The sequence below is a fragment of the Ranitomeya variabilis genome, chromosome 3 (assembly GCF_051348905.1).
Source record: "Ranitomeya variabilis isolate aRanVar5 chromosome 3, aRanVar5.hap1, whole genome shotgun sequence".
NCBI lineage: Eukaryota > Metazoa > Chordata > Amphibia > Anura > Dendrobatidae > Ranitomeya > Ranitomeya variabilis.
Window position 1 is genome coordinate 647,585,959 of NC_135234.1, and position 23,881 is coordinate 647,609,839.

The 23,881-nt window shown below is 42.2% G+C and overlaps 1 protein-coding gene across 2 annotated transcripts in view; it reads left to right on the forward strand.

Moving 5' to 3' along the window:
- NXPH4 (neurexophilin 4) overlaps positions 1–21,019 on the forward strand; it is a 422,655-nt gene extending 401,636 nt beyond the window's left edge. The window contains exon 2 of one of the 2 annotated variants that reach the window (XM_077299749.1): positions 19,805–21,019. In XM_077299749.1, coding sequence (XP_077155864.1) covers positions 19,805–20,536 — 732 coding nt within the window. In that variant the 3' untranslated portion in view covers positions 20,537–21,019. The remainder of the gene's footprint in view (positions 1–19,804) is intronic. The other variant, XM_077299750.1, reaches the window with a different exon arrangement.
- The last annotated feature ends 2,862 nt before the right edge of the window (positions 21,020–23,881 follow it).

A 23,881-nucleotide genomic window follows, 5' to 3' on the forward strand; every position in this document is an offset into this window, starting at 1 on the left:
GGATTGTATAACTAAGGCCGGAGTCACACTTGTGAGTGCAATGCGAGAAACTCACACGAGTCTCTTGCATCAATACCCGGCACTGTCGCCGGCACTCGGGACAGGAGAGTACGGCTGCATGTATTTCTATGCTGCTGAATGCTCCAGTCCCGAGTGCCGGCGGCAGTGCCGGGTATTGATGTAAGAGACTTGCACGAGTTTCTCGCATTGCACTCGCAAGTATGACCCTGGCCTAATAGTGATGAGCGAACATGCTCGGATAAGGTGGTGTCCGAGCATGCTCACGTGCTAACCGAGTGATTTCGGCATGCTTGAATAATATGTTCGAGTCCCTGCGCCTGCGTGTCTTGTGTTGTGGATTCTGTTTGTGGGCTCCCTCTGGTGGTTACTGCTGGTACTGGGTGACTTTGGTGGGTTGCGGCCTTTGGTTTCCACCTGTCCATCAGAGGCTGGGTGTTTCCTATTTTACCTGGCCTTTCTGTCATTTCCTTGCCGGCTATCAATGTATTCAGATGTGCTCTGTTTGGTTCCTGCCTACCTGCTCCCAGATCTTTCAGGATAAGCTAAGTGCTGATTTTCAGTTGTTTGGTTTTTTGTCCAGCTTGCTTATTATGTCTCTATGCTAGCTGGTAGCTCTAGTGGACTGAGGTTCTCCCCATGTGCCATGAGTTGGCACATGGGTTCTTGTAATCTCAGGATGGTTTTTTTGATTAGGGTTTTTTGCTGACCGCTCAGTCCCCTTTTGTATCGTTCTGCTTTCTAGTTTACAGCGGGCCTCAATTTGCTAAATCTATATATATCATCTCTATGTGTGTGCCTTCCTCTCATTTCACCGTCAATACATGTGAGGGGGCAACTATATCTTTTGGGGTTCATTCCTCTGGAGGCAAGTGAGGTCTTATTTTCTCTGCAGTACTAGTTAGCTCTTAGGCTGGTGCGTGGCGTCTAGAACCAACGTAGGCACGCTCCCTGGCTATCTCTAGTTGCGTTTGTCAGGCGTAGGGCAGCGGTCAGCCCAGGTTCCATCACCCTAGAGCTCGTCCGTTATTTATTTGTACTTTGCTTGTCCTGTGCTATCCCTAGCCATTGGGGATTCATGACAGTCTTGTGGCTGTTCAACAGGAGTTACCTAACAAACAGGAAATCCCTGCACTTGTTCCGGCCATCGAGACGCGCAGCCTCGGGGACTCGAATATATTATTTGAGCACTCCAAAGTCACTCGGTTAATACAAAATTCTGTGATTAATTTATTAAAGTATATGCTTTTTTATTTACGTATAGTCTGTTGAAGGTCTAAAATAACTAAACCTGTTACTCACTCTCCCCAGGTCCAGGGACGTCTCACCGCCGCTGCATCAGTCTTTATTTACCGGCTATGCCTATGATATGATCTATGCATAAAGCTAATGTTAATGATTATACATTGAACTGTCACAGATTTGAGGCTGTGTTCCCAGCAGGGCTGAACTGCGGTGACCTCAGCACTGTGGGAAAAAGTCAGTCATGAAGTCACCGCAGTTCAAGCTCAGTGTCTTCACCGCAGATCACCATGAAAAATTCTCACCGTGATCTGCTGTGAAGAAGCTGAGCTTGAACTGTGGTGACCTCATGACTGACTATTTCCCACAGTGCTGAAATCACCGCAGTCCAGCCCTGCTGGGAATGCAGCCTCACTGACCGGCAGTAACCACAATGATGTCACAACTGGTCAATGACACTATGCTTGCAGCAGCTCATTCACCAGTGGTTCTGAGCCTGGATGGTCACATCCTGGCACCGTCCAGGTTGAAAACTATTTATCCCCCCCACATCGATTACAGTATGGGACAGAATGATGGAGAGGTGAAGGATATTGTTGTTTTTTATTTTAGTTTTATTACAAGAGACGAGGGATTCAGTGGAATTAGGTTAAAGGTGAGTGTAACTGTGTTTATTATTTTTTAAAATAAAAATGGAAAACTGTGTTTTGTTTTATTTCTAATAAAAGACTTTACTCTGGCTGTGTCTTTATTTACCATGTAACTATAGAATTAGTAATGGATAGGTGTCTTATAGACGCCTCTCTATTAGTAATGCATGGGCTTGATGTCACCTGACAATACAATGGTGACATCAACCCCACAAATATGAACCCGACTTGCCACCACTACAGGGCAAGTGGGAAGATCGATGCATAGCCCCAAAATTTGTGCATCTAATTGATCTAAATTAATGGCCCCTTACCAGCCTGAGAATACGAGCCCCCAGCTGTCAGCTTTAGTAAGGCTTGTTGTCAACAATGGGGGAACCCAGGCCATTTTTTAAATTATTTATTTAAATAATTAAAAAAACAGAGTGTTTACCCCTCTATTCTTCATAACTAGAGTTTTGCCTGGCTGGTTACAGAAAATAGAGGGGAACCCACCCCAGATTTTTTCTTAATTATTTATCAACAGCATGGGCAGCGGGTGAGGAATATTCTCATCAGCCGCTCCTGCTGTCTCTGTTATTAGCAGCAGCAGATGTAGGCTGATGGGAGTAATAGTCCCATCAGCCGCCGCCTGCTGTCATTTTTATCACTTGAATACAGCTCTCCTCATTCTCTCCTGCTAGCGCTGATTGCTGGCAGAGCAGGGGAGAATCATGCGTCTTCAGCAGCGGGGAACAGCGCTTACTGTAGCGCATCTTCCTTCACGCTGGTCCATGTCACATAGATGACATCCATGTGTGTTCTCCGTGTGCACTTGTTCGAGATATTTTGCGGCCTGTGCTGATGGTAAAAAACGGACATGTCAGCATGCTTTGCCCACGAACACACGGTCCATGGAAACACATTGACATGTGCTCAGACCCATTCACTTGAATGGGTTTTCGTTTGTCAGTGTCTCCAGTACATGTGAAAACTGTCACCACGTGTCCTGGGGACACTGACGTGTGAAAGAGCCCTTAGTCACGGTTGTGTGCCACATTCATTGATATATGCCACATTAGTAAAGGGACTCTGTCAATACAAAGTGACTGTTCAAACCAAGCACCACACCTTAAGGAGGACTAATAAAAACTTTAGACCGATATGCTAATGAGGCACACAGGGATTGGTCGATCAGTTTAGCACACCTTCCCACCTATTTGTTTTGCATCTACCTCCCCCTTCCTCTTCCTTAATTGACAGTTCTGGCTTTACTGGAGCAGCAGGAGGGTGGAGATGAAAAACAAGTAGGTTCACTGACTTGCTCAATCATTCCTAGGGTGCACTGGACATTTAATTAACATATTTCAATATGAACGATTACTAGCAAACGCAACAATGGATTTGACCGCTAAGGGTATGTGCACACATTAAGTATTTGCAACAGAAATTTCTGCACCAAACCTGCCAAAATCTTGAAGTTTACAATACCAGCAAAATGAATGAGATTTCTGAAATCTCATTCACATGTTGCTTATTTTTTTCTTGCAGATTTGACATTTGAAGTTTCAAATCTGCAACCTGTCAATTCTTTCAACATTTTTACAGGGTTTTTCACTCATTCAAATAAATAGGGAAAGAACACAAGTAAACAACGCATCAAAATCGTGAGTATGTTCCTGCTAAGAGATGTGTTTTTGGTGCAGAAATTTCTGTTGCAAAGTCTTAAAGGGAACCTGTCACCAGTTTTGGCCAATATAAGTTACGGCCATCACCTTTCAGGGCTGATATACAGCATTCTATAATGCTGTATATCTGCCCCCAACCCGACCTGCAAGAGAAGAAAAATAACTTTTATTATACTCACCTCTGGGGAGGTCTGGTCCTATGGGCGTCGCTGGTCTTGGTCCGGCTCCTCCCTTCTTCTTTCAGCCGCCCTCCTTCTTGCTTCGTGTGGATGGTGCATCTCCTTGACACCACACTCCTTTGCAGGTGTACTTCTCTGTCCTCTGAGGGCAGAGCAAAGTACTTCAGTGTGCAGGTGCCGGTCAAAGAGCCCCGGCGCATGTGCACTGCAGAACTTTGCTCTAACCCCGACAAGGCAGAGAAGTATACCTGCGCAGGAGTGCTGTGCCGAGGAGACTGTGTGGATGACAAAGGGATGTGTCATTCACAAGAAGCAAGCAGGAGGACGGGGATAGTAAGAAGATGGGAGGCCCGGATCAAGACCAGCGATGCCCAACAGACCTAACTGCTCTGCTGGTGAGTATAATAAAAGTTATTTTTCTTCTTTTACCGGTCAGGTTGGTGGTAGATATACAGTATTATATAATGCTTAGAATGCTGTATATGAGGCCTGAAATTTGATGGCCGTATCTCTTATCGGCCAAAACTGGTGACAGGTTCACTTTAAAGTATGCACAGCTCCTAAAGATACCATTTTTTATTAGGGCTATGTCCCTTACTAAGTGCTGTTTCATTTTCCACTGACAGACTTCATTTAACTGTTTTAGACATTTTGTGTTACGTTTGACAAGGGGACATACGGTGGCTTGTTAAAGTATTCAACCGCTTGGCTTTTAACCTATTTTGTTACATTGCAACCTGTGTTTAATATATTTGTAAATTTGTAATCCGATTTGTGTGTGATGCATCAGCACTAAGCTAAGTTGAGGAAGGGAAGTGAGAAAAATATAGGCACAAGTTAAATTTATGGAGTCAAATAACTAAAAATTGGTATATGCAAAAGAATTTTGCCCCTTTTCCCATGAAGCCCCTAAAAAATTTCTGGTGCAAGCAATCACCTTCATAAATCATATGCTTAGTGAAAGGAAGTCCACATGTGTGTAATCTAAATGTCGGATGGTATGTCAGTATATTATATACTTTACCTTTTCTGAAAGGCCACATAGGCTGTAACATCATTAATAAAGAGGCACCACTAACCAAACAATGCCATGAAGACCAAGGAGATCTCCAAACCAATCAGGGACAAAGTTGGGTTATAAAAAAAATCCCAATCTCTGATGGAGCATCATCAAATCCATTATCATCAAATGGAAAGAACATGGTACCACAACATACCTGCCAAGAGAGGGCCAACTACCAAAACTCTCAGCCCAGGCCAAAGGTAACCCTGAAGGAGCTGCAGAGTTCCCAAGCAGAGATGGGAGTATCTTTCCATACAAACACAAGAAGCTGTACACTCCATAGAGGTGGCTTTTATAGAAGAGGGAGCAGAAAAATGCTGTTACTTCCACACACAAAAATTGTAAGGCTCATTTTGAGTTTGCCAAAAGACTTGTGGGAGACTCACCAAAAGAATGGATGAAGGTGCTGTAGTCAGATGACATGAAAATTGAACTTTTTGGCAACTAAGATAAATGTTGTGTCTGGCTCCAAACCAACACAGCTCATCACACCAAGAACACCATCCCCACAATGAAACGTGGTGGCAGCGTAATGTTGTGGAGATGTTTTTCAGTAGCAGGAACAAGGACAATGGTCCAAATCGTTGGGAAGATGGATAATGCGAAATACAGGGATATTCTTGAGCAAATCTTGTTTTAGTGTGTCAGTGATTTGAGACTGGGATGGAGATTAACCTTCCGACAAAGCAATGACCCAAAGCATACTGCTAAAGCAACACTCGAGTGGTTTAAGGGGAAACATGTAAAGGTTTTAGCATGGTTAGTCAAAACCCAGACCTTAATCCAATTGAGAATCTGTCAGACTTTAAGATCGAGGAAAGGGCAAAAATCCCAGTGGCAAGATGTGCTAAGCTCATAGAGACATATCCAAAGCGACTTGCAGCTGCAATTGCCACAAAAGAAAGCTCTACAAAATACTGACTATAGGGGGTGAATAGTCATGAACACTGAAGTTTTCAGTTATTTTGTTCTGTCTGCGGTTTGCTTCACAATAAAAAGAAAACCAAATGTTCACAGTTATAGGCATGCTCTGTACATGAACTGATGCAATCCCTCAAAAAAAAGTGAAACTCCAAGCTGTGAGGTAGTAAAACACAAAATTGCCAAGGGGGTGAATACTTTTACAAGCCTCTGTAGATTATCTTATAAGGGGCACAGTTTAAAGGGAATCTGTCATCAGTTTATGTGGTGAATTAATTTGAAGGTCTCCCGTACAGTGACCAGGTCATTAATCTCTGGTCACTGGACAGAAGGTTCGTGAATTTCTTACCTTTTGGAATCCTCGACGCAGCTTCTGATTAGCCAGATTGGCGCAATGTCATCTTTGCAGTGTGACACACAGATGACATGGAGTGAACTCGGCTAATCAAAAGCCATGCCCTGTATTATGGAAAGGTAAGAGATTCTCAAGCTTACCATCTAGAGAATCAGCCAGGTTGGTAGTCTCTGGCCGATCGATGTGCCATGAATCGACCCGCCAAACTCTTCTAGTGACCATATACTGTACTATCCGTGGTCTGTGTCAATATATGTCGAGGTAAGGGCAGCTGGAAAAGTGGGCAAATGCTCTTAATATCCCACTGCCTCCTGAATAGTTCGTCTGTATGTATATAGATCAGTTTTGGAAAATATATATAATCTAGATACCACCAAGCATTCTGTCTTGCAAAGAAAAATATAACTCTGCAATTCATTCAAGTGCTTGCTTTTGTATCCTGGCACACATATTTCTGGGCCAACATGTAGCATTATTTTACCCAACTGACTTTGGCTAAATGATTTATATGGGACCTTAGCAATTAACCATTCATTATACATAGTAGTCATCAGATGAAACTGATTGAACACTGCAGAAAGGATGTCAAGCTTTGTGCTTAGGTCTTAAGTAGCTGGCAGCTGCTCATAGCTAATATTAATAGGCCCCTCAGCCATGTATTTTCATTCATTCACATATGCACATCTACCTCATTTGGAAATTTTTGATTGATGAAGTATCTGGGACATTGTAGAAAAGGCAGAAGTAAAATGATTGCATCCAAAACCCCAAAAGTAGACAGAAAATGAATGGACGGGGGACACTGCCAAACTGCTCAGCAACAGTTATCCATCAACATTCCCTGCTGTACTGTCACAGAGGACAAGGAGTGGGGTATGTGATGGAGAGAAGATATTAATATATATGCCGGTAATGACAATTCTTACTCAATAAATGATCTCTGTGTATTTATCGGGCAAGCATTTGATGTATTAGCTGCAGAATATCACTTTACTATATTGTATGGAGAGTCAAAACCTTTCATCCATAAAGTGAGACCCTCAACTATCGCTTGAATGAAGGGACCTCTGATGCTTTTTGAAGTGCCTGATCTTTTATCTTAGATAAATTCTTAACTCTGAACCAAAAAGAGACAGCAGGTACATAAGATCCATTTTAACTTTTACGTTCGGTTTAGCGTATTATTTATTCTTGGGAGTTTTTATTATTTTTTTGTAATCAAAAACAGGAGAGAAGCTTAAATGGCCATTTTAGTGTCAACAAATGTTACATAAATCAATAATGCAAGTGTGTGTAAAAAACTTTGTAATATATATCATCAGACAAATATAAACTTACGAACTGTTTCATTTCTTCCTTACCTTGCCTCTTGAAGTCATCATTCACTCAGAAATGCATATTGAAGTCTATACAGGGGGCAGAAGGGATAGTGAGGGTGAGTGGCAGAGAGTCACAGAGATTATGATACTTTCAAGAGCTTTAACTAACCTCAGTGTTGGATTCACAGCTACACCGCTCAGTACTGCTGCATAATATTATCCATGCTGTTAGTGCTGCATCAAGGGGTGTACTATAGAGAGACTGAAAAACTGCATACAAAAATCAGCAGCACAATACAGAAAAATAAGTGTGAACTTTTCCTAAAATATGCCATGTTTATCATCCTGTCTGATCATTGTTGTTATCATTGTCACATTATTTATTGTTTGAGTATCAATGGTATCCTCGTGGAATAGTGTAATCAACATTACACAGTATTCATGTTAAGTAATCATGAATCTGAAGCTAAATAAATTATTTTGTGTAAATAAAACATCAATAACTGTGTTATGCAATGTAACTTCTAAATTAAGCTGCATCGATGCGTAGCATATTGCGATAATATATGAAGAATACAAAGCCGGGATCACCCTGACATCAACGTATTGTGGGGAGAATATTGGTGAATTACTGTAGGTGCAGATCATGGATGAATCTATTATTATTATTATTTATTTATATAGCACCATTAATTCCATGGTGCTGTACATGAGAAGGGATTACATCAAAATACAAATATCACTTACAGTAAACAAAACTAACAATGACTGACTGGTACAGAGGGGCGAGGACCCTGCCCTTGCGGGCTGACATTCTACAGGATTATGGGGAAGGAGACAGTAGGTCGAGGGTTGCAGTAGCTCCAATGGTGTTGAGGTGGCCGTGTGGTCTTTACAGGCTGTAAGCTTCTTTGAAGAGATAAGTTTTCAGGTTTCTTTTGAAGGATCCAAAAGTAGTGGATAACCGGATGTGTTGGGGCACTGAATTCCAGAGGATGGGTGATATTCGGGAGAAGTCTTGGAGGCGATTGGATGAGGAGCGAATAAGTGTGGAGGAGAGAAGGAGGTCTTGGGAGGACCGGAGATTACGTGAGGGAAGATATTGAGAGATTAGTGTGGAAATATACGGAGGAGAAAGATTATGGATGGCTTTGTAGGTCAGTGTTAGTAGTTTAAACTGGATTTGCAAAGAGGGGAAGCAGGAGTGTAGCGAGGAGAGAGATTAATTAGTCGGGCAGCAGAGTTAAGGATGGACTGGAGGGGTGCGAGAGTGTTAGAAGGTAGGCCACAGAGGAGTATGTTGCAGTAGTCGAGGCGGGAGATGATTAAGGCATGCACGAGCATTTTGGTAGAGTGTGGGTTGAGGAAAGGACGGATTCTGGAAATATTTTTGAGCTGGAGGCGACAGGAGGTGGCCTGTACTGTGACAGTGATTCAAGGTTCATGTCACAGGCACAACACCGCAGAACATGGAAACCCAGATGATTCAAGGGCTTTCTTCTAAATTGTAATTCCTTTGTGTAATCCCCTGTTGGGAAGCTGCTGTAGATATTCTCTACACATAACCACAGTGAATAAACTGGCAAGACATACATTTTAGTGCAATTTTATGTATTTTTTCTAGACAGAACCAGGAATGGATGCTAAAGAGATCACACATTTAAAGTGTTTGATTTCTCCTTTGAATCCAAGCCTGGTTTTGGGGAATCAACTGAATTTCCAAATTTTGTAATCCTAATCATTGCTGAGTCTTATCAAGTTTCTCTTTCAAGATGAGAACGAAGGAAAAATATTTACTTCTAAAAAGATCAATTGAGGTTAATTAGACAAGTAGTAGTTTTCAGCTCAGTATTGAGCACTGATTTTTATTTATTATCCTAGAAGAATGATTTGGGACAACATTTCGCGTTTTTTGCACGTTTTTTTCGCCACCAAAATGCTTAAAAAACGCATACATATGCATCCCATCATTTATAATGGTTTCTGCAATTTTTGTGCACATGTGTATTTTTCCGTGAAAAAAACGCATGCGGAAAAATACGCAGCATGTTCATTAATTTTGGGGATTTTAAGCGGATTCCCCACTATATTATTGCATTGGGAACCTCCGGAAAAAAACGCGAAAAATCTGCACAAAAAACACGCAAATTAAGCGACAAAAATGCGTGCAGATTCCTGCGGAAAACCTCAGGATTTTCTCAGGAAATTTCTGCATACTTTCCGAACGTGTGCACATTAGCTTGCATAGTGAATACCTGTACATACTGAAGAAAAAAACAAAAAGCACTTCTGCAGGCGGGCGTCAGCCGTGGCACCTGCGCTGCAGCGTAATCACATGTTTAAGGTCCATGTTTATACTTGATGTTATTAAGCAAGTATAATGAAAAATCAATTTTCAAATGGCGCCAGCGCGGTAGCAGCTATCAGTGTGTATAGAGATGCGATAGCTGCTATTGTGCTGGCGCCGCCATCTTGGAGGAGGAAATTTCATTTTTCTTCTGCAGCAAGATTGCACTGCCAGTGCCTGATCAATAGTAGCTATCAGATCACACCGATAGTTGATACTGCGCAGGCACGACGGGCACCATTTTCAAATTGTTTTTTTTTTACACTAGCTCAATAACATCAAGAATACTTATTAACTGGACACTAAACATGCGCACCAGCCTGCAGAAGCGTTTTTTTTTTTTCTTCAATATGTACAGGTATTCACTATGCAAACTATGGGCAAGTCAGTGAGGGATCAATAACCTGTCAGCAGTCTGCATTATGAATATCTAATCGAGCACCACATGAAGACCCCCACACAGGCCACCCAGGTGCACGGGCATATCATTAACTCAAAACTGAAAATAAAGATTAAACAACCACAAGACGGATTTCATCAACCAAGGTATCATTGAAATCAGTATAACAGCGCCGACCTGACACTGTCTGTAGGTTACTGTGCTGACAGGTTCCCTTTAAATGTTTCAGATCATCAAACAAATGTAAATATTACACACAGATAACACAAACACAAAATGCAGTTTATAAATGAAGGTCTTTATTATTAAGGGAAAAAGAAATCCAAACCTACAGAGTCCTGTGTGAAAAGGTGATTATTTTTTACTATATTACTTATTACTTAGATTACTTAAAGCTTTTGTGCATTTATCAAGCAGACTGTCACGATTCGACTGGCGAGTTACCTGGGACCAGGGGCACCTTTCCTGGCCCTTACACTAGGGGGCGCCCAAGCTCGCCCTGTTCCCCAGGATACTCCAGATGGCGAATACACAAGGGCATCTGCCCTTGTCTTATCTCCTAGATTAGCCCTACGTCTGTCTCCTTCCTCCACCCAGGGAAGAGGGGATGCCACTGTGCACCAACCCGACAGACAGGGTGGCAAAGACAAGGGTAAACTGACAACTCACACACAAAATATAGACTCACATATAACAGAGGTATTCACCAGAGTGTGTAGGGAGGGGAAAGAAAGCAAAACAGCAAAGGATAAGGAATTTCCAAGTGTGCAACCCAGGCAACAGTCGCCAATAAATTCCTCCGGCACTCCTTCACAAGACCAACTTCTCCCACTCCTATGTCTTGCAGCAATTGCTAACTCAGACAAGGACTTGGTAATCGAGCCCAGATTTTATAGGAGAAAGGAGTGGCTAACTGAGCACAGGTGCAGGAATTTCCGATTAACCCCTGTTCTGCTGAAAGAAATAAACACGTTTAATATACTGGAGAAGTGAGTAGAGTGGAGTAGGAGCCACCAGACGCTGTAGTCTTCTGCTCCGCTTCATTGTGGTAACTCCGTGACACACAGGGCCGGACTGGGACTAAAATTCAGCCCTGGCATTTGAAGTCACACAGGCCCACTTGTCACATGGTGACTGTATAATATCTTTGTACACTTGTAGGTTACAAGAAGTGAGGGGAGTGTAACACGACTATATAACATATAATTACAGCTGTATCCAGCATCACAGCTCAGCCCCCATAGAATGTAATACAGCACAGCCCCCATAGAATGTAATACAGCCAGCCCCCATAGACTATAATACAGCACAGCCCCATAGAATGTAATGCTGCACAGCCCCCATAGAATGTAATGCAGCACAGCCCCCATAGAATGTAATGCAGCACAGCCCCATAGAATATAATGCAGCAGCACAGGCCCATAGAATGGAATGCAGCACAGCCCCCCCCCCCCATAGCTCCACAATCCAGTCATCACTCATTGATAAAAAAAAAAAAAAACACACTCTACTCACCTTTCCTCCTGCCCCGCGCTGCTCTGGCTCTGGTCTCAGCAGTCGCAGTCTGCCCGCCCGGTCACACAGCAGGTGCGCGATGATATGACGTCATCGCGCACCCGCAGTGTCAGCGGCAGGCAGAGCGGGGAATGATGGGAGAGGAAGCGTCAGCAGACACTCTCTCCTCCATCATTGCATTCAACTGTACCGGCGTCTATGACGCCGGTATAGTTGAATGCGGGGCCGGGAGTGCGCCGACAGCGGGGAGAGTGTGCCGACAGCGGCACACTCGAGCGGCCCACTACTGCCACCGGCCCTTCTGGCATTTGCCAGAACTGCCCGATGGCCAGTCCGGCCCTGGTGACACAGACTTAGAATCACTGAAGCTGCCTATCACATTAGATTTGGTAGGAATGGCAAATCATCTAACGTCCGTTTGGCGGTCTCTCGACTCCCCCTGATGTCAGATGGAGAGAGATAAGGATTTGGCAATTGGATTGCAACTTACTAATAATTTTATTATCGAGTAAATACAGTAAATAATCTCCAGAAGAGTCTGGCTGTCTCCTTCTTCCTCCTTGGAACCCGAATGTGCCTATGTATGGAGGGGCCAGGATAGGTAGATGTGCGTCAGACGAGCATTGTAATACATATACATCGTTATAGTTGGCATTCACTTCCATAAAAGACCTCTACGGTTCTGCCATAAGCTTACAAATTCATATGGAAACATGCAGAAGTATTTTGTGTTGTATTTCATGTAAGAGCTGAAACAGATGTGAATGTTTGCGATCTGGGCGTGCAGCAGACTGCACACCGATGGCACACAAACCAACTGTAGCCTAAAAAAAATCACAGCCTTCAGTCGTCTGCCCTGTTTTATGGACCAAAATAATGCAAGCGTAGAAGGCAGCTCCTGGCCCTGTCTGCAGTGCAGCAGGTACTAGTTGGAGCAACACACAGAGCCAATCCTGTCCGCAATTTGCAGACGTGACCTCCCTAATTTTTCATATGACTGTTTGCATCCAGCTTAGGACAGAGAAGATATGTGGCGTACACCATTGGTTGCTCTGTGAACAGAGGTGTTCTCTCCTAGATGTACCGCTGTATATACATGGAGTCTATGGACTCTGCACAGCAAGCAACCATACTAAAGGATCCACAAAGACTTCATGCCATCAATTTCCAAGCCTCCATTACTGTTTTACCCTTTAAAGAGTTTGTGCATTCTTATGCTATTTCAGTTCAAAGGCTTGCTCTGCGCCAAAATGTCAGCCATACTTACCACTTGCTGCTTCAGCAATGGCTTTTTGCTGCTGCTTGGGGCATTTGTTGATGGATGCAGTGGTGACATCTTGACTACAGCCCATGGCAGCTGCAGCCTATTACTTGGTTGACCAAGTTAGCCATCCATGTATAGGTTTTCAATTCAAAGTGAGAATTTCGGTATGGAAGTTCCAGTTTATATAGTGCTGACAGTAGACAAAGACCTCAATCAAAAAGAGTACATGACAACTTAGGAAAGGGTTCTTTACAGTTAGAGCAGTCAGACTGTGGAATGCCGACCACAAGAGGTAGTAATGGCAGACACTATAACAGCTTTTAACAAAAGGGCTGGACGATTTCCTCAGCTGAAATGGCATTGTGGGTTATTGATAATTTAGTGGCAAATGTGTAGTCGTTTGTGTAGGTCTTTTTTCAACCTATGTAACTTACTGACCATTAGAATTGGGATAGTTCTAGAACATATTAGACTGGTATATGCACCAAAAGGAGCTTAACCTTGTTTTGGGGCCCGATGAGTACACCGTGCTTTTCTACAGGGTTTATGTGGAACGACAGATATGCTCTAAGCAATCATAATGAATGAACCTTTTGCATATGACATATCATAAAAAGGAATGTGGTGTGCAGTAGAGTTGAGCGAATTTGTTTGGTTCCCTCTTATTCGGCAAGCTATAGTGCTTACCGAATAAGCTGCAGAGGGAACCCGGATACCTGGATCGCGCCAGCTGATCAGCTGATCGGCGCCACAGCTGGATGTGTCATGGCTGTGTGACAGTCTCACCACATGCATGGAGAGCCCAACATACGGCTCTCCATGCATATGCTGTGACAGTGACACAGCCGCGACACGTGGAGCGGCGGCACTGATCAGCCGGCGCGCTTCATGTATCCAGGTTCCCTCTGCAGCTTATTCGGTAAGCACTATAGCTTGCTGAATAAGAGGAAACCCGAACAAATTTGCTCATCTCTAGTGCACAGCGATTCTGCAGATGATATCAGGATAGAAATCTTTGGTAATACAAGAACCAGTCTTATTACAAAAGTAAAATATTCTAACACCCAGAATCTCCAGTACATAACAGGTTAAAATATCAGCCTCAGCCAAGTCCCATTAATGTTCTCCGGAGACTGTTTAAGAGGTTTCAGATCAATCCCTCATAATGAGCCGTGTGCAGGAATCATGAAATTCATGAGCGGCTGACCCACCGTTCAGGTCCCCTCGTTACATCTCGCTGTCTCCCAGGCAGATCAGACAGGCAAGCTTGTAACCTTTTCCCTTTTGTCGTCTATTTCCCTTCCTTGTCATTTCGTTTTCGCAGCGCTAGCAGTGTGTGAGAGGAAGATGATCAGAGGCGCTGGCAGAGACAAAAAATGACTGATTTGGTATTTAAAGGTGTGGTTGCACTTAGCGTCATACCTGGGATTTGCAATGGAGTGTAAGAACTTCATAAATAAAGTCGTCTGCGCCTTTTTAAATTGAGGTTTGCATTATGCAAGGTTGCAAAATAGTCATTATATTTTATCCCTGGAAGATTTCATGCAGAGCGTCCATTATTGTTCAGTGCAGCAGTCAGTGAAACGCTTAAATATCAAAACCAAAAAGTTTAAGTCCACCATCGTTTTCTCTTTGTCATTGTTTCTACAACTTAGATACTTGGAACATCAGATGGCTGTAATAATCTTATTAAAAACTTTTCCCCGAAGCATTAGGATAGGACTTCATGTAATACTAGATGAAGACTTCAATGTTGCTTTGTGCTAGATTTACAAAAAAAAAAACCCAAATCTACTGGATTTCTGGTTCCGGGTCACATGTTACATAGAACCTTGTCTTATGGACTTTTATGCAGCCACAGCTAAGCTCCAAAATTGTTGTATGACGGTGAAACACAGACAAGTGGCAAAATATTTTATAGGTCTGTGACTTGTCTGAGAATAAAAATCATATGCCGTTTAAATAAAGGGTTATTCCCAACACTAATAGATGATGACTTTCTGGTCAGTGGGGGTCCAACCACTGGGACCCCCACTGATCCTCGTGAGTACAAATCAGTGGCTGCACATGTGACCCTCTGCTCCAATTAATCTTACTAGGACTAATGGAAAAAGCCTAACCTTGGATAGGTGAGAACTGTCAATGATGGGAATAACCGGTCCCAGTGCTATCAGTTTAGTGTATTGCTTTTCCCTTTGTTGGGATTTTTGTGAATTGTATAACATTTATTAAAGGGACAGGATGACTGTTCAAACCAAGTACAAGCGCTCAGTGCATCATGGCGGGGACAAACATTAAACAACACCTTCCCACCTGCTTGTTTCCCCTCAATCTCCACCCATTCTTTTTCATTGACAGCTCTGGCTTTATAAAGCCAGAGAACAGTGGAGATAGATGGAAATTAAGCAGGTGAGAAGATGTATATAAATGATTGATCCCGCCATGATGCACCGAGCGCCTGTACTTAGTTTGAACAGTTATTCTGTGTTGGCAGAGTCCCTTTAATTTTTTTTCGTGGGGGGGGGAGTGGGTGAGAAAGCAAGGGTGGTAAAAATAGTGATTCTGCTATTGTTGCTCGGGTTTTATTTTTACCGGGTTAACCGTCCAATGTAACAGATGACATGACTTTATTCTGCAGATTATTTTGATTATTTTTATTTCAGTTTTTGTTTAACTTGAAGTAATTATTTTGACTAATGATCCATTAATCCCTTCTGTAGTACATTACAATACTTTGATTGGATTGTAATGGATCATGTAGGGCCTAATAGGCCTATGCGCTCGGCAGACTTAGGGGTTGTTGTTTGGTGTGGCAAGCTATCGGCCTCCTGCATCGCAGTGGTGCACATCAGGTGATAAATGGAGACCCCCTACCGCTGTCTAACCATTGATATGCTTCTGTCAGCACAGTGAATGCTCCATGGCTGACCTAGGGGTTTTAGTTTGGTATGGTGACCGATCGGGCAGCACTGTGCTACTGCATTGCAGTGGCGCCAATGGGGTGATAAATGGAGCCCCCTATTTCTGTCTAACGATGCCATCAGCAGTGGATGCTCCATGGAAGAGCTAGTGGCTGTTGTTTGATGGTGACACATCATCATCCTGAAATTGCATCAAAATGGTGCCAATTGGGTGATAGATGGAGCCCCCTTACCACGGTCTAACCACTGAGACATTGCTGTCGGCAGTGAACGTTCCATGGCAGAGTAAGGGGCTGTTGCTCAGTATGGCGACCATCAGCATCCTGGTATTGCATCGCTGTAGTTCCAGTAGGTAGTGGTAGATGAAGCCCCCTACCACTGTCTAACTGTAGATACTTTGTAGTCAGCAGTGATTGCCGTCAGCAGTCCAGAGGTTAATGGCATGGACCAACGTTATTACACATCCCTGCTATTAGAGCACCTCCGGTGTCTGCACCATTACTTAGCGAGACTATTGCATTTAACTGCATAGTTCCTGCAACATAATTGTACGTCACAGGGCAGGAAAATGTTAAAGACGAAAAAGCAAATAACTAAAATACAGATTACGTTCTTACAGTTCTACTGGAAGCTGCATGTTGCAGACTGGAGCTTCCAGGGTCCAGAGCAGCATCCAGTTCTGGTGTGCATGAGCCCGTATAGATTGGAGTGCAGGCATTCATTCTGGTAGTTGGTACTGCAGTCAGTCAACGACAAACATCATCTAAAAGTGCTTGTGTCATCAGAGACACTAGTGGTAAATTGCATTACTTTGTCTCCAGTATTCAATCAGTGGAGGGTGGACCTCTTAGACCACTAAAGGGTTGTTCTAGTGTTACTATGAATTTATTGTGCCACTGCGTGAATCTAACCGATTTTTCTGGGTTTGCTGCATTGACAACTATTGACATGGCATGGTGCCGCCATATTATTCTATTACTGGATCATCGGGAATCTTAGGATTTGGACCCCCACTGGTCAAACATTGGTCGCGTATCCTAGAGTAATGCCCCCAATGTCTATGATGAGATTAATCTTTAGCCGAGTTCTAATGGTAACCTCGAAGATGTATCCTCAATCAGACGCCATGTGTCAGGAAATATTCTCCCCTAGAAGCAATAAAAGAAAATCACCGTACATTCAAAGTCCAATGAAGAACGTCAAGATTTATTGTTGTCTCGTCTTCATTGCTCCTGCACATGCAGAAAAAAATGGTTGGGAGTTGAGCTCTGCTGATATTTAAGGACTCTGAGAGTGGAAAGACTGATTATGTGATGACTCTCAGGTGATACCAGGGCCCGTCGATATTTGTCTATTGCTGAGAAGTTTTGTCTTGATGAGAGGGTGTGCTGGAGTCAGAGGCGCCAGATTCAGTAAGAGGTGCACATCTCCTAATGAATCCAGCGCATCTTAAAAGTGTCTCCCATGTGCACCTCTCCACTAATCTTACTCCACTTGGGGACTGGAGTAAGATTTGTAGTGTTAGGAACACCATCGCTACTTATGAGCTTGATGAGGGGAGGTGCTGCATCCCTGTCCCACCAAAGCTCAACCCACTTTATCGGAGCTGGGTAAAAATGGAATGAGAATGCCAAAAGTCGCAACATTTTAGCAAGACAAAATTTTGCAACTTTTCAAAGCTTTTTACACCAGAGTTCTGTCATTAAAGCTCTGATGAATCGGGCCTTGTTTCTGTATGACATTGGAAGCATTCAGAGCTCCAGTAGGGCTCAGAGCTGTGGAGTAATATGGCCATATCATTAAGACCTTAGCCAATAATATAGCAATAATCAATGGTTGAGCATGGTATCAATTTACTCTTCTGAGGAAACTTTCCTAATTATGAAAAAACCTGTGTTAGGTAATCATGCTAGACAAATGCTTCCGACCACCTTAAGTTGTGACTACGATACATAAGAATATAGATATGACAGAGATGGGAAGCTGGAGAGCCCATACATATTAAACAGTACATATTTTCACTATGGCTATGGTTTTATTTAATATCGGGCTAACCCACCGGGAGCTAATCTATATTTAAATCGTGAACATTAAAAACCCCTAATCACACGATCTGTGAAATAATTCAGTGTCAAGAATAAGATATTTGCCGGACTCATTTAATATGGATGCTACTAGCAATTTTCCCAAGGAAACCAATATAAATATAAATCTTTCCTTTGGGAGTTATCTGTTAATTTTCCTGCAGCGCATCCAACGCCTCCGAAAAACGTCATCCATAATATATCCTTCTGTACTTATCATTGTGTACATTCAAGTGCAGATGAAAGTAAGGGAAGTGTTAACAAATGACGAATTACTGGTGCAGATTAGTGGAGATGCAGTTGTCTTCCCCCATTGTTCAAGAAACGTCAGTCTTTGCCATCAGTTATGAAGATCTAGAGCAAATCATCATAAGTCAGGTTCTCGGGAAGTTATTCAATTCTCTATTCTTATTGCTAATGATATATTACAGTTTTCATGATTTACGATGTACATTTCCATATTGGCGGTTTTCTTGCATACGTCTTTTTTTGTCTTCAGGCCTCATTCAGATTCAATCTTTCACGTATGTGTTTTATCTGTGTTTTTCACATTATAGTCTATATGTTCTTATACTTTGAGGGTCATGTCCGTTTTTGATCCAAGTCACCTATACCAGTCTACGGGTCTGTGAAGACCACAGGTACACAAGGGTGCCATCCATGTGCCATCCATGTGCCATCTGTGTGCTGCAAGTTTTTAATATTGTAATGGGTATGAGGAATTTTGCAATTTTCTTTTCCGTTTATCCCATGAAAAAAGATCACTGATGAAATAGTGCTGGTGAAACCTGACACACAGGCGAAACCCTAATGAAACTCAGATCAAATACACCGATGAAGATCAGTCAGGTTTTTTAGTTTGAGAAAAAATCCCTGATGTCTAAATAAATCCTTACGTTCTTCTTTTTTTCTGCTCTCCCTATTATTATTATTATGATGGTCCTTCAAGTTAGAGAATTTTTTCCAAAAAAACTATTGTAACATGAAAATCATGCAATTTTAGGCGATAGTGCTATGATAAACTAGCAATTAGTTTTTCCCGTATAGTGCATGCAGTGGGGAATTTAATAAGTTCTGTTTCATATGCCTGATGATTTAAGATGTACCAAATATATATGACTCATAAAGGGAACCTGTCAGCAGGTTTTTGCTATGTAATCTGAGAGCAGCATAACGTAGGGGCAAAGACCCTGATTCCAGTGATATGTCACTTACTGGGTTGGTTGTTACAGTTTCAATAAAATCATAGTTTTATCAGCAGGAGATTATCATGAGAGGACTAGTTGCCTCCTGCCATGTAGTCCATCTGCTCTGTGTAACCCCGCCCCCACCACTGGTTGGCAGCATTCTGGCTATACACAGTGTAAGTATACACAGAAACCTGCCAATCAGTGGTGTGGCCGGAGTTATACACAGCTTAGCATTTAGAGAACTGCTATATTTACAGCATAGAAAACAGGGATTTTATCAAAATGACAGCAAGAATCCTAGTACATGATACATCACTGGAATCAGGGTCTCTGTCCCAACATCATGCTACTCTCAGATTACATAGCAAAAACCTGATGACAGATTCCCTTTAATAAATTTGGTGCATCTTTGTTCACTGGCTAACTCTGTAAAGCCCTGTCTTGAATGGACCAGGGGTGCTCATGCTATACTTCCACTCCATTCATTGTCAATGGGACAGACAGAAATTGCCAAGCGCTGTTCTCTGCTTTCTCTGGTATCCAAGATAAGAGATAACTTGCTATTTTGGAAATATCTCCCTAGTAGTCATCTCTCGTAACAATAATAAATACTGTTTGACAAAACTGATAAATTCTAAATAACTAACAATCTTGTATTTTGATTTCCAGGTACTTTGTTTAGAAGGCCACATGACGAAAACACTAGGATACTTGGATATGGGGACAACAGGAATGGTGAAGAATGGTCCGTATGGTACAAACAAACCTCACTCGCTCCATCCTTCGAGAGTACTCGCCACTGACCCTTTTAAAGCAGTAAAAACTCCAATGCAATCCCCTATTAATCCATGGGAGTGGAGCAAGAATCAAACAATGTTTGCAGGGGGCATTGGCCAAAGAGCAAAACGCAAGCCTTCTTTGAAAACTGGGAGAACCAAGAAGATCTTTGGATGGGGGGATTTCTACTTCAACATAAAAACTGTCAAGTTCAGTTTGTTGGTCACTGGTAAGATAGTTGACCACATAAATGGGACGTTTAGTGTCTATTTTCGGCACAATTCGTCCAGCCTTGGTAATGTGTCTGTCAGTATTGTCCCACCTACGAAGGTGGTAGAGTTTGACCTCCTTCAGCAATCTACCTTGGATACCAGAGAAACTAAGACTTTCAACTGTAGAGTGGAGTATGAGAACACCAACAAAGCCTTGAAGAACAAACCCTGCCTCTACGATCCAGCCAAAAACTGCTACATGGAGCATACACAGAGCCATGCGGCGTGGCTTTGCGCAAAGCCGTTCAAGGTCATTTGCATCTTCATCTCCTTCTACAGTATTGACTACAAGTTGGTGCAGAAAGTGTGTCCAGATTATAACTTTCAGAATGAAAACCCTTACTTTGGGTGATGGATGCACTGACCGTAAGGTCATCGAGCAGGTTTATGTGGGAGGGAGAGTGAGAAATGTACCTTTTGAGGGGCTGTGGGACAATTAAGGGTCTTTCTACAACATGGAAACAGGTTAATCCATTTTAATGGCAGATTTAACATCAAGATTTGTTCTTCGGTGCAGAGCGAGACTGAGATAACACAAAGTGCATGATGTTGACCCTGATAATCTAAGGACTGTCTGACCTGCTCTGTAATAAACTGGAATGTCAAGGTCATCCTATGCCATCAACTACGATTATTACTTACAAGTGCTCTCATTTCTGATGACCTCAGTATTAAAACCTGCTGTCAATTATTTTATTTCTCCGTATAAGAAAACGGGGCCCTAAGGGAATTTGACATTGTATAAAAAAGAACATGACATGAGGATGTGTCATAAAGAAAGCAGTATTCAATATGATTATATTCTGCAGATAATAAACTTTTTTTTGCTGTAGCCAAACCTGACTTATTTATGCCTTTTCTTTTTGATATCTTCAAGATCAATTTCACTGCATGATGCTGTGTCATATTATTATAGGCACCAGGTGCTCCTAAATACAGAATATAGCATTGTATAAAGAGTTGTCAGTATAAGTAATCCGATCTGCTGAGCAATAAGAAAAAGGTGGATTCAAAACAGCCATGTCCCTTTCCTTAAAGGGAATCTATAATGTAGAGACCCTGATTCCAGCAATGAGTCACTTACAAGGTTGCTTGCCATAGTCTTGATTAAATCAGTGTTTTATCACTAGATGACTTGAAAACCTACTGCATATTCATAAGCTCTATGCAACCTCCCCTCCCACCACTGGTTGGCAACTTTCTGCCTATGCACAGTGTACACAGAAAGCTGCCAATCAGTGGTGTGGGCGGAGTTATACAGAGCTCAGCATTCAGAAAAATGGTAGAACAGCATCACAACTGCAGAAAGCAGCCCAGCAAGTGATACATCGCTGGAATCGGCGTCTCTGCCTCTACATCATGCTGTTCTCAGATGGGGTAGGAAATAACTTGCTGATAGATTCGCTTTAACGATAAGAACAGAATAATTTATCAGTGATAATGTGAATGTGCTACTATGCTATAATGATAACTGGGATAACACTGGCTTCCATAGAAATGAAGGGCGTATAGCTACACACCTTACACAATATTTCTCTGGGATGTACTTTTCTTTTGTTTTGGCTTTAGTACCATATTGTCAGATTTAACTTCTTGAAGGGGCTGCAAAAAATATATATTAACACTTAGATACAGGAAAATATGTATCTTTTTAGTGTGTTTTAACCAGTAAATAGAAAAATATTTAGAATTAAGAGTCCTCTGTGGTTGATACCGTTTTAATTGCTAACTGAAAAGATGGTAACAAATACCTTGGTGGCCTCAGAAAGACCTTTTTGAATCAGGGCTACCATCTAAGAACAATTGAAAACCAGATTGCAAGAACCACCAGAATATCAAGGAATAATGTCCTACATTACAAAGCTAAAGAAGAAAGCGACTGGGTACCTCTAGTAGTTACCTACAGTCCAAATCTGGAGGTGCTAAGGGGAGCTGCATGGAAATTACAACCTTTACTGCAAAAAGATGCCCGCTTACAATCCATTTTTCCAGACCCCCCCACTACTGTGTTTTAGGCAGCCCCCAAATCTAAGAAGCATCGTTGTCAGAAGCTCCCTGTCCTCTCCAACAGCTGCAGGAACCTTTCCCTGCAACCAGAAAAAATGTAAAACCTGTCCATTTATAATGACCACGGACAAGATAAAGATCCCCAACTCACATCAGGACTACAAGATCCCAGGCACCTTCAGCTGCATCACATCTAATGTGGTGTACTTAATTATTTGTACTAAATGTCCAACTGGGGGTCTGTATGTGGGGGAGACAGGGCAGAAACTGAGAACAAGAATGAATTCTCACCGCCACACAATAAGAGGAAAAAGAATGGATCTACCTGTGGCAAAACATTTTTGTATCCCTGATCATAGCATTGTGGACATGAAATTACTTGCAATAAAAGGTAACTTCAAATCTCAGAGAGACAGAGCGATCGGGGAATAGAAACTTTTAACAACCATTGACACACTCAGTGCAGGAATGAACGTGTCACAAGGATTTATGTCTTTCTATATCAACCAAGGAATGTGCTTCTTAGACGATTTGGGGGCATCGCAACACAGAACCAGACCCCAATCACAGGACAATAAAACTTTCACACTCCTTATCTATGTACTGCTCCAAAATTTTCCTCCACAGCTGTTTTCTCCCCCTCCCATACTGATTGCTCTCCTTCAAGTCACTTGTCTTATTTATTGCATTATTCCTGCGTCTTGTGCATAAATATGTGACTCTTCAGATTTTGTATCAGTCTTTGCCTGATGCTGAGACCTGAGTAGTCTCGAAAAATTGCAATTTATTACCATCCTTTCAGTTAGCCATTAAAAGGTATTAACTACTGAGGAGTCTTAAATCTTAATATTTTTCTATTAACACTTAGAGAATATATAATGTTGCAATTATAAGAAAATAACTTTTTTAAAAGGGAATCTGTCAATAAGATCAACGCCCTCAAAGTTCATATGTGGGCATGCAGGTATTTGACAAGTAAATCCATTGACACCATTATACCTTCTAACTGTTGCTGCATTCCAGATTAATTAGCATTTTCAATTAACAAATCTCACTTTCTGTATCCCTCAGTTGTTTCCCCTCCCAGTTCCAGTCTATTTAGCTTGAGTGATAGTTTATAGTCATGAGCGAGTGTACTCATTGGTTGGGTTTTCCCGAGCACGCTCGGGTGATCTCCGAGTATTTGTTAGTGTTCGGAGATTTAGTTTTCATCGCAGCAGCTGATTAATTTACAGCTATTAGCCTGCTTGATTACATGTGGGGATTCCCTAGCAACCAGGCAACCCCCACATGTACTCAACCTGGCTAATAGCTGTAAATTATTCAGCTGCCGCGATGAAAACTAAATCTCCGAACACTAATAAATACTCAGAGATCACCCGAGCGTGCTCGGGAAAACCCAACCAATGAGTACACTCGCCCATCACTAATAGTTTACTGTCTAATTTACTAGTTTACTGTCTGATCTCCTTGTGTCGCACCTGATATCACACAGACAGTATATAACTATAAATGGAGCTAAAGAGGCCGGTGATGGGCGGGGAAATAACATAGGGCAACAGACTTGTTAATTGCTCTGCCACCCCCAATTGGTAATACTGACACACTCACTTTTACGCCATAAGGTTGCACTATTTTTTGCCTTAAACGCTGCTGCAGTTTTGTATGTCGTTTTTTCAGCCAAAGCCAA